Genomic DNA, 12,193 nt, shown 5'->3' with positions numbered 1-12,193 from the left:
GGTGTGTGTGTGTGGTGTGTGTGTGTGGTGTGTGTGGTGTGTGTGTGTGGTGTGTGTGGTGTGTGTGTGTGTGGTGTGTGTGTGTGGTGTGTGTGGTGTGTGGTGTGTGGTGTGTGTGTGTGTGTGTGTGTGTGTGTGTGTGTGCGCGCGCGTTCCTTCTCCCTGTACAAAAATGACTAAAAGGCACTGGGAAGCAAAAATCAAGAGTTTGAATCCCAGCTCAACCACTGTCAGGAAGTAAGCCAGGCTCTTTACTTCTCTTAAGCCTTTGGCTTCCTGATCTGACCCTCAGGGTCCACGTGGGGTTTCAGTGCTTAAATAGGGCCACCCACTGTCCTGATTGCTGGAGGTGAAAGTCTTATATTCCATGATATAGGACTTTCAGTGCTAAAATCAGGGCAGTCTCAAACAAACCGGGACATCTGGTCACTCTACACTTAAGTCGGGGACAAGCTAACTTATAGAGCCTAACCCAGCCTGCTGCCTGTTTGTAAACAAAGTTCCAATAGAATTCAGCCAAACCCACTCATTTATTACACAGAGTCAATCGCTGCATTCATGCCATGATGACAAGAGTCGAGAAGTTGCAACAGAGACCACGCAGCCTGCCAAACCTGAGATATTTATGGTCTGGCCCTTTAAGAAAAAGTTTACTGGCCCCCAACTCTACATGACAGGTGGTCAGTTGTAGGAAGGCCTTGTAGGGTGTAGCCAGGCTCCCCCTGTGAGGAGGGGCCACTGGGTGTTTACGGGAGATGGGCCCCATGTGGAACAGAGGGGTCAGGGTGGGCTTCTGCGGAGGATGGCATTGATGTTTAGAGGGGTATCTGGCTGAGATTTGGCGGGGGAACCAAATTCTGTAGGCTTGAACTGGGTCACGGGAGGTGCTGAATAAAGTGGTTCCCGAGGCCAGCACCCTTTGTCCTCCAACAGCCTGAACCCCGCCTCCCAGCTGCCCAAGGGTACAGCAAGATGCCCCCTGAAGTAACCGCAACAGCCCGTGCAGGGGTCTTCCTGAGGGGCCTGGGGCTGGGCGTGAACAGCAAAGGACCAACTCCCCACCTGAAGGAGGCACCTTGGTACCTTGAAGCATTCGTTCAGCCATCGCTTGTTTACCAAACATTTACTGAGTGTCTGTGCTCTCCCGGGCCCCGAGCTGGGCCCTGGGAGACTTCGGTGAACAAGACAGAGCCCACCCTAAAACAAGGCCACAAGGGGAGGCGAGGGAAGGTGGGACGGGGGTCACTCTGTCACCAGATGGAAGTTCATTGGTCCAAAAAGTCCCAAAGAAGCCTGTAGCCTTGGGCTTTCCAAGCCTGCCCAGCCGTCACATGCCCAGCCCTCACCCTGGGCTCCTGGGAGAGATACCCCAAACGGGGAGTGACAGGAAATGACCTCAGGAATGGTGTACTCCCCCACAAAAGTGCCCCCTTCCTGTGCAGTGACCATGGCCACCAGAAGAAAGTGGCAGTGGGGGTGTGGGCAGGGAACCCTGAGTCCTCCTGGGCACATGGGGATGAGATTCCAGCAGCCGTGGGAGGCATTAGAGGGGGCCAAGAACACAAGGGAGAGAAAAAAAAAAAAACACATGGGAGGCAGGGAGGTGGAGGCGGCCTCTCCAGCCTCCACTGGCGGCTCCGTTTGCCAGGCCTGCTTTGGTGCCTGGACCTTGGCTGCTCTCAGTCCCATGTAGGGCGGCCAGGGTTCCCACCCTAAACATTCCCATCCCCAGGGGGCTCCAAGGAAGCCCGAACCCATGGCATAGAGCCTGGGTATGGGTGGTGGCCCAGCAGGCTGCGGAGGCCGCTTGGGGGGCTGGTCCTGCTCAGGCAGCTGGGCCGGGAGCTAAGGGAGGAAGCTGTGCAGGGTGAGGTCATCCCCCTCGCGGTCCTCCCCAGACCCCGCCTTCAGGCCCTGGCTCTTGGCCTTGGGCAGGCCCCCGTTGGCCATGGCAGCTGGCCCCTCACCCCCCTCGGGCAGCAGGGACGAGATGCAGACCATCTCGGTGGGGGAGTAATTGCGCACGGGGTACAGGTGGTTCTTGCGGGACAGGCGGATGGCCAGCACCACGGTGCATATGAGGAAGATGGTGGCCACCAGGGCAAGGATGAGGATGGCCAGCAGACACTGCTTCACCGAGCTGGGGTCAAGCAGGCCCTCTGTGGGGCTTGGGGCCACAGAGTTCCGGGGGAAAAGACTCTGACCATTTTTCCATTTGTAGATCAAGTTATCAGATGAAGTGCCAACTGCCACAGTGGTGCTCTTGGGAGGGTCAGAGGGCACAGCGAGGGCTGTGGTTAGGCCCCTTGTGGTAGTAGGTCTTGTGGGCAGGGTCTTCACAGTGGCTGGATCTGTGGGCAGGGCCCCTGTGGTAGTGGGATCCATGGAAAGAACTGCTGTGGTGGCCAGTTCCGTGGACAGAGCCTCTATGACTGTGGGTCCCATGAACAGGGCCTCTGCGGCAGTGGGTTCTGTGGACAGGGCCTCCGTGGCAGTGGATTCTGTGGACAAGGCCTCTGTGGCAGTGGGTTCTGTGGACAGGGCCTCCATGGACAGGGCCCCCACGGCAGTGGACAGGGCCTCCATGGACAGGGCCCCTGTGGGCAGGGCCTCCGTGGCTGTGTGTTCTGTGGCCGGTGCCATTGTGCTTGCTGGCTCCGTGGGCAGGGTCTCTGTGGACACAGCCTCTGTGGCTGCAGGTTCTGTGGCCAGTGCCACTCTGCCTGCTGGCCCTGTGGACAGGGCCTCCACTGCAGCTGATTCTGTGGATGGATCCTCCATGATGGGAGGGATCACAGTGACTGGTTCTTTGGTCAGAGTGACCAGTATGACCAGTTCCATGCTCAGATTCCCAGTGGCTGCCCCTCCTGCATCCAGGACAGGAGGGTCCCTTGTGGCCACCTCCAGAGTGGTTGGCTCAGGTGTTAAAGGCCCTGCAGACTCTCTCTGCTCCAATGCTCCCATCACAGGCAGAAGCTTGGGAGCCTCGGTGCTATAGTTAAGCATTTCTGGAGGGTCCGTCTGTACGTCATAGTCATATATGTCGGCGTCGTCCTCATCCACTTCTCTCCGGCCACGGACAAGCAGGGGGCCTGGGGCCTCCTCGGCTCCATCCTCCCAGGTCTCCCACAGCTGGAGGCTGCTGCCAGGGCCCAGCAGGGCCAGGAGCAGTAGGAGTTTCAGAAACATGGCACCTGGAGGGGGATACGGACAGAGGGATGTCAGGATAGCTGTACCCCTGGACCTGCCAAGCACCCTCGATGGCCACAGCTGGGAGCTCATCTGGCCTGGGGCATCCTTGTGATCCAGCACATGCCTGGTGCACAGAAGACCCTCAGCAAATAGCAGCTATTATTACTTATCAACATCAACGAATCCGTCTGGGGGGTAGCCCTTCAACTCCCTCTACATGGTGCATAGAAATGTGTTTGCCTCCTTATTCTTTTTTATTAAAACTTTTTATTTGTGGGCAAGACAATCTACTGGGGTGCAGAAAGATAATATTAGATCTTCTAGTTATATTAACTTTTATGTCACTTCTTAATTTCTATTTTTGTATACATTATAATATATTATGAGTGCAGTGGTACTTGTATACAATTAATAAATAGATCAATGTTCCTATATCGCCCACTGATGGGGTCCATGAGCAAGTTTGGTGGCTGCAGGTTTGCAGGATAAAGCTGTTCATTTGGTCCTTTGAGGCTTCTCAGAGTCCGATCCTGACTCCTCTCTCCACATCGTTCTGTTCCACTTTCCCTTATCTTGGCTCCCATCCCACACAGCCCTGTCCTGTCCCTCAGATTCTCAGTTTTCTCATCCTTTATTGATGTCTTGGCTTGGCCCAGTTCCCTTTGGCCGGGTCCTCACTTACATGATGGGGATGACAGCACCTATCCGGAGACTATTGTGAGGATAACATGAGGTGATACCTGCAAAGCCCTTAGCACTTTGCTCCCATCTCCAGCTCCCACAAAGGGCAGCAACTTCAGTTCTTTCAGTAAATCTATCCCATGAGTCCTCAAGGGCCCAGAGCCATCAACTGCTCTATCTGGGGCCAGGAGATAAACTCAAATCTTTTCTGAAGAGGCTGTCCTCAGCGAGTTGACAGTCATCTCATTTGCCTGTGAGTAGGAAGGGCCACTGTCCATCCTGGTATCACCCCTCAGCCTCCCGAACAGGTAGCCAGAAAGGGCAGTGCCTTTCCCTTTGGACATCTCATTGATCTTTCTACTTGGCCTTGTGAACGCTCATGCCCTCTGGATTTCCCTCTCTCCCCTTACGCTCCCCCTGGCACTGGTTGGTATCTGTGGGATTCAAAGTCTTGCAGCTGAGACTCCTGTGGTGACCAACAGCTGTGTTCTGGGGCAGGATTCATATATCACTCGATTCCCTGACAGAGCACCCTTCAGCAATATGCAGTCCCAGGCACAGTGTCTGGGGCAGAGCCTGGATAATTTCCAGTATCTTTCCTTGTTTGTTTTTTTAATTGGAGTATAGTTGATTTAAATGTTGTGTTAGTTTCAGGTGTACAGCAAGGTGATTCAGGTATACATATATTGATACATATATCTATTCTTTTTCAAATTCTTTTCCATTTATTCAATACCTTTCCTTGCACTTCATGTAATTCGGGGCAGAGAGCAATTGTTCATCATTCTTTGAGTGACTATAACTCACTCATGGATCCCTCAGCTTCTAGGCTCAATCCAACCTCTCACATGTTAGTTAGAATTAAGATGGTTTCTAAAATGCCAGCCTGATTTTATCTTAAAATAATTTCTTAAACCAAACTTGATGATATTTGCACCAGACACATCTGGCTCTCACAGTTGTCCTCACTTTACTGAGGAGGGATGAGGCTCAGAGAGGTAGAGCAACTTGCCCAAAGCCACACAGCTGCCGAGTGGCAGAGATCAGATTCGAAGCCAGGGAGGACTCAGGAAGGCTTTGTGGAGAGACCTGACCTAGTTGGAGGGGCAGAAGGAGCAAAGGCTTGGAAAACAGCTTAGCTTGATGGGTTTGTGGCTGCTATTGGGGACCCAGCTGGGGAATGGAGGGCAAAGTAAGAATAAGGAGGACCTTGAAGGCCATATCACCCAGAAAGGTCAGCCCCCTCTGTACTGGGTGCTATGAAGGGCACAAGATTGAGGGCACAGATTGTGGGGTCTAACAAAATGATGTTCAAGTCCCAGCTCTGTCCATTACAAGAGGAATGACTTTGACCCAGATCTTTACCTTTCTGAGCCTCAGTTTTATCTGTAAAATGGGAACAACAAACACTACCCATCTCACAGGGCTTTTGGGAGAATGCAATGAGATGAGGGATTCAAAGGTTCTAGACTCACAGTAGGTGCTTAATAAGTGTGTTTTACACACACACACGCACACACACACGCGCACACACTCTTTGCCTCTGAACTTGCCTTTGGGAGGCAGACTGTTTTGCACAGGGGGTCAAGTTCCTTCTTGGGGGAAGAGAATATGGCCTAACCTTAGCCCTACTTTCCTGCAGGTGGGGGACTTTAGGAATAAGCCACCAGCTCTGGGACATATTTCGTAACTATGAAGACTCACACCCACCACCCCCACTTGGGCAGTTCTCTGCACACAGAGGCTGCCTGGGGTGGAGGAGAGACCACTTAGCCGCTGTGTAACCTGAGCAGATCGCTTCACCAAGTGTGAGCCTCAGTTTCCTCATCTGTAAAATGGGCGATACTGTCTCAAAGATGAGAATGGAATGAGATGCTGCAGGGAAGATCCCCTGATGCTTGGACAGAGGAGCAGAGGAGAGGGGCCCTCCAACTCAAGGAGAGTACAGAGATGGCAACCTCCCTACCTCCCTACATTAGGGAAGCAGTTAGGGAAGCTGCAAAGACCTGTGTGAGAGCAGAGACCTCCCCGCCTGTTTGGGATGCAACGGCGAGCACTGGGAAAACCAGCATCTCCCTGCCTGGGCCTGTCTAAGGCGACCAGCTTATCCCAGACATCTGCAGTGTTAGCACTGAAAATCCCTCGTCCCAGTCAGTCTCAGGCAATCCAGGTGCCTAGTACCTGCCATACTGTGGGCTTCAAGGGGAAGGGACCAGGGACACAGCAGCCTCTAGCCAGACCATGGCTGGGCAGGCTTCAGCCCATGTGACTGAAACCCACATGGCTCCCAGAGGCTCTGTGGCTCCAAAGAGCCATGCAGTTAACGAGGAGAGGAGCAGAGCGTAAGCACTGTGTATGGCAGGTAGGATAATAACTTTAATCTTTGCTAAAACACACTTATGATGCATCATAAAACCCCCACTGCGGATGGATCATTTCAGTAACTCGTCATCTGGGGGCCTCATTCATCTTCACTCCAGCACTGGCTGCTATGGTTCCCGTTACACAGATTAGGGAAGCAAGGCTCAGGGCAGTGAGGTCACTTCCTTCAGGCCCCACCTTTCACCTCTTCTCTCCTCTGATGGCAGGAAAACAGTCACTTACCACAGGAGTGGGGTGGGCAGGGCTCAGAGAGAGGGGCAAGGAGATGCCACACCCTATTTTTCTTGTTGCTTGCTTAACGGAGGAGGTCAGACACTGCCCGTTTCGTCTTCACCCGAAACCAGGGTGCTTCTGCCCCAAGCCCCACCCAGGCTGTGTGGAGGAGCGAGCTGCCAGGGGCCACACCCCAGCTCCGGAGACCGCGCCACATGGCTTCCCTGGACCACTCAGGAAAGGTGCTTGTAGGACTCAAGAAGCTTGGGACCTCCCATTTGGAATCCTGAATCCCAGGAGTCCCAGCGTTCAAGAGCTTGAAATCTCTGGATCCAAAAGACTGAGCGTCTCAGGGTGTGGGTTGAGCAGCCTCGAGAGAGAGGGGATCCAGCGGGGGCCCAAGTGTCCCCCCAGATCGCAGCACAGGTCTGAGTCCTGCTGCACTGGACATGTAACCCAGCAGGACCCTGTGGGGCCTTCCCAGGACAGACCCCTCCCCCATATCCTCTGCCTTAGCTCCTCCCTGAAGTACCTAGATAACAGTATCTGATGCACATTTCCTGAGTTGTTTTACAGATGCTAACCCCCCCCACCAGATGGAAGAAATTAACTACTTGATGACCCCAGACCTGATGCATGAGGATTGATAATGTTAACCACTGTGATGCCACCCTGTTACCTCACCATCAACCAATCAGAGAATTGTGCACGAGCTGATCACAGTCCCTGGAACTCCCCTCCCTCACCTGGCGTTTAAAACTGCTTTGTTAAAACTCATCGGAGAGTCTGGGCTTTTTGAGCACTAGCTGTCCTAGACTCCTTGTCTGGCGCCCTGCAACAAACGCTGCACTTTCCTTCACCACAACATGGTGTCAGTAGATTGGCTTTACTGCACACAAGTGAGCAGACCCCAGTTTTGGTTTGGTAACAGACAGGACCTGGCCCAGCTCAGGATCAAATCCAGTAACAAACCAGATCCAGTCCCAGTTCTGTCGCTTACAAGCTGTGTGATCTTGGGCAACTGAACACACCTCTCTGAGCCACAGGTTCTTCATGTGGAACACAAGATACCAGTAGCGCCTACACTTTGTGGGGTTGTTATGTGTTAAAGTGAGCTGATCCAGGTTGAGCGTTTAGCACAAAGTAAGTGCTCAATAAAGGCCAGGTGTTGTCATTGTCATTCTGCATGTAAGGCCACATCCCTGAAAAATCTACAACCCTGGGACAGCTCTGACACACTTCTGACCTTGTCAGTTAGAGAGAGCTGGGGCCAGGAGCCCCAGAAACCTGTCTCCACAGTAAGTCCTGGGTGCCATACACAGCCTTGGTCTCCTCTGGTTTGTGTATCAAGTGTAGACAATGTGCTGGACACTGTTCTAAGAGCTATGCATGAACTATTAGCTCACTTGGGCCCCACAGCCTCCTCGTATTAACCTCACATGAAAGATGGGGAAACTGAGGCCCACTTGGTGCTTAAAGTCACATGGCCAGTAAGAGGAGCAGGAACTTAAACCTGGTTGGTTTTGCTCCAGAGCCCACCTCATAGTCACAGCTCTGTACCACCTGTGAACATGACCTGGCCATTCTCCGGAGCCGAAGAAAATGCTGCCTCCTCCAAGAAGCCTTCCCAGATTGCCCAGGCATCATTAGTCCGGTTGTTTAAACCATTTTTTAAAAATGTTTGTTTACTTTCAAAACATTCATTCCCATCAGCTCATAAACACTAAGAGGACAGGAACCACAGACATCTTACGGCTCACGCTACACGCCCAGGGCTTAGCAGACGGGCAGGTGCTTGGTGGGCGCTATGACATTGGCCCACTGGAGCACAGGCACTGTGGCTGCCCTACTGCCCCCACCAGACCACAAGTCTCCACAGGATCCCTGGCCCCCACAGGCCTGGCATCCTGGGGGCTCATTAAAGGCGTGTTGCAGGAGTGGACACAGGAGTGAAGCTGGGCAACAGGCATACAGTTGCACAGGACAAGCCATCTGCAGGATTTTGGCCTCACATTTGTCATCCTGCACTTCTCAACCTTTTCTAATCAATTACCCCAGCCCTATCAAGGAGCCTTTCCAGACATAACTTTTCCTAATTACCACCTGCCCCCATGAAATTTTAATACTGCAGATATATCTGTTGAATGTTCTGTGACCCTTTACAGGGACACAAATCATAGTGATAGCTAAGATTTCTTTTGCCTTCCCTCCCACCCTCCAAAAAACCCAACTCTCAACTGTTGTACCTAAATTTGCTAGCCTGGTACAGAGGAAGTGAGGTCCTTTCACAAATGAATTCCCTGAGACTTACACCTGGTTTTAGTTTAACAACTGACAATTTTCAGGGGATATCTGTCTGTCTGTAGACAGATGGACCAATACACAGACACACACCAGCCATCTGTAACAGAGAAGAACAAGCCCGACTCCATCTTGTATTTCTGTCTTTAAAAGATGGGGAATGTTTCAACTATCCCTAAAGAAAGTCCTCTGGGGTGCATGTTGGATAAGTGGTCTGATTACAGCTATGAACCCATGAGTAAGAGGAAGACGGTATTTTATTGTAACAGTGTGTGGCCACAGTACCTGTTAGGATCTAAGGAATGGTGCCCTTTGAATGGCTCTCTAAATTACAGTACAATCCTGAAATTAGAGCTATTCTGTAAAGAAGCCCGGAAGAATAATAAAATCCCCTACATGCAAGCATTTGTGCTATCACATCAGGATGAGAAAAAGTCAGAGAGCTGTCTCCTTACGGTATAAAGGCTTGAAAAGAAACCCAAGGCAAGAGCTGTCACACAGGAAGAAAAGGAAGGGAACAAGAATGAGGATACATTGCTCCAAACCTTAAACGCTCCCCTGGCTGAGCTGGGTCCCAGCCACTCCAGCCACTATGCCAGTACCTCCACCTCTTCCACTGCCTCCCATTCTTCTTGCTCCAGCCCCAGTTCCCAACCCCGGGGCTCAGGTAGTGGTCAGACTGGCTCCCTCTCCTTATAGGGATCAATTATATTCCTGGGCACAGGGACCTTATCTGGTATCACCATCTAAGACCCAACAGGGCACCCAATTTGCACTGGGAGCCATCCCAGAGCAGGGCAATTATCCCGTAGGGTGCATAAATGAAAATGGCCAGCTGGCTGGGTTTCTACGGATGCACAGTCCCTTGTCAACCTTGGACTTGTTTAATTGGACAATCCTCCTTATAGGGAGAATCCTTTCCAGATGACAGAATTGTTTGCTTTCATTTTTGCCACCCATCACCCTTCCTGGACAGACATACACATTCTTCTCAACATGATCCTTACGGGAGATGAAAGGAGAATGGTCACTGATAAGGCCAGGGACGAAGCGTACCAGCTCCACCTAATGGACCCAAATGGTACACCCAAAGCCCACCTGGCAGCACCCACAGTTGAACCAAATTGGGATCCTCAGTGAGGCAGCAATGCCCTTGTTAGAGCACTGCCCTAAGTGCATCTTGGCAGGGCTTCGAAAAGGGGTCCCAAAACAAAAGAGTTTGAAAATATTCAAGAAATTCAGCACAAATCAAATGAAGACCACTCTGAGTTTTTGGAAAGGATTTATCAGACCTACAGACATTACACTGATGCCAACCCCAAGGGCCCTAAAAATACTAGAAAGGTAAACATGAACTTTATCGGGCAAAGGGCCCCAGATATCAGGAGAAAGTTACAAAAAATTAGATGGTGCATTTGGAATGAATCTGCCTCAGTGGGTAGACTGCTTTCAAGGTGTTCAACAGCAGAGAACACAAACAGAAAAAGAAGGCACAAGGTGAAATGTACTTTTCTAACTGTTGCATTGGATCCCTGGAAGACAGGAGGCTCTGAGAAAGATAAGCCAGCACTAGGTAAAGAACAATGCACTTATTGTAAAGAGAAAGGACGCTGAGAGAGAGAATGCCCGCAATTAAAGAACAAGAGGGCTAAAGACGTGGAAGCAATGTACATGTCCAACAACAGATGAATAGATAAAGATGTAGTATATATATATATATATATATATATATAATGGAATACTACTCAGCCCTAAAAAGAACCAAATAATACCATTTGCAGCAACATAGATGGAACTATAGATTATCATACGAAGTGAAGTAAGCCGGAGAAAGACAAATATCATATGATATCATTTATTTGTGGAATCTCAAAAAAATGATACAAAATAACTTATTTACAAAACAGAAATAGACCCACAGACATAGAAAACAAATTTGTGGTTACCAAAGGGGAAAAGGGTGGGGGAGGGATAAATTAAGAGTTTGAGATTAACATATTCACACTACTATAAATAAAATAGATAAACAACAAGAACCTATTGTATAGCACAGGGAACTATACTCACTATTTTGTAATAACATATAAGGGAAAAGAATCTGAAAAAGAATAGATATAAATATATGTATAACTGAATCACTGTGTTGTATACCTGAAACTAACACAACATTGTAAATCAACTACACTTCAATTTAAAAAAAAATTTTTTTTAAAAAAGGAGGGCTAAAAAAGGAAAGGAGTGGGGCCTCTCAGATGTAGAGAGGGAAGAATGTTTAGATGATGAATGAAGAGGCCCAGGGGCTCCTCTGGATTTATGACACTCAATTCAAATATCCCCACAGGAGCCCCAGGTAAAACTGACAGTGGGAAGCAAACTGATTGACTTTCTGGTAGACACAGGGGCAACGTATTCCATGCTAAACGCTAAGTTGGCACAGAGAACATCCCAGTCTACCCCAGTCACTGGGGTATTAGGGGAAGTACAGAGCTGACAATTTATTTCAAACCACTGGAGTGTCAATTAGGAAATCTGATATTAAAACATAGTTTCTTGTACATGCCTGAATGCCCTATCCCCCACCTGGGCCAAGATTGCCTCTGTAAACTGAATGCTCAAGTGACTTTTTCACCAGGACAACTTGATATCAGAGTCCCACCAGAACATGCTTTAACACCTACAGAGGGCTCTCCTAGAAAATTCAGAAAAACAGACAGAACTTGATCCCCCTGAGGTCTACAGAAAGGTAAGATGAGAAGTGTGGGCTGATGGTGCCCCAGGAAAGGCAAATTATTCCTCAGTTTGGATTGCCTAACACCAAAGTGACAATGGGCTTGCTTTTGTCTACAAGTATAACCCAAATGGTATCATATTGATTGGAAACTACTCATTTACCTTGGGATAAGGCCTTGCCAGTTGCCCTGCGACAGATTAGAGCGGCTCCCAGAAGCAAGCTTAAATTAAGCCCTTTTGAAATACTGGATGGTAGGCCATTATAGGTGTCTGCCCAGGCAGGAGAATCTGTAGCCAATAGGTCTGCAGACTTGGACTTGCAAGCCATCAGAAGCTCTTAAGTTGCTGTTAAGATCCTACCAGCCTCCTACCAGATAAGTAACAATGACTTTACTCTCCCATTTCACTTGTACTTGTTGGAAAGGAAATGCTTTAATAAAGCTATCTGTGTGGCCAACAGGGGAAATATGCAAAGACAGCTCAGGGCACAGCAGCCTAGGTGCCCTCATCCCAAGTGCTAGAGTTTATATATATGTTCAAGTGCTTGTCTAAGTGTTGTGACAGGGCCATTAAAGGGGAAGCAGTATCCTCATAATGCAAACTGCTTATACCCAGCCTAGGACTCGGGAATACTACCAGTTCCAAGTTGATAAATTCCATTCCACCATCACCCCCTCCTTGCCCCCGTTCAGCA

General features: G+C 49.9%; 1 protein-coding gene across 1 annotated transcript; it reads right to left on the bottom strand.

The window, feature by feature from the left end:
- Positions 1-1,845: 1,845 nt before the first annotated feature.
- On the bottom strand, positions 1,846-3,282 carry SELPLG (selectin P ligand). The gene has a single exon (XM_007448237.1). It carries the CDS (start codon positions 3,280-3,282, stop codon positions 1,846-1,848), a length of 1,437 nt encoding a protein of 478 aa, XP_007448299.1.
- Positions 3,283-12,193: the final 8,911 nt, after the last annotated feature.

Source organism: Lipotes vexillifer, unplaced genomic scaffold (genome assembly GCF_000442215.2).
Source record: "Lipotes vexillifer unplaced genomic scaffold, Lipotes_vexillifer_v1.1 scaffold236, whole genome shotgun sequence".
Taxonomy (NCBI): domain Eukaryota; kingdom Metazoa; phylum Chordata; class Mammalia; order Artiodactyla; family Lipotidae; genus Lipotes; species Lipotes vexillifer.
Note: the sequence above shows the minus strand (reverse complement) of the source record. Positions and strands in the feature narration are given on the sequence as shown.

Coding starts and splice junctions, on each gene's coding strand:
- SELPLG (XM_007448237.1), bottom strand. CDS start 3,282: ATGAGCTCCCAGCTGTGGCCATCGAGGGTGCTTGGCAGGTCCAGGGGT.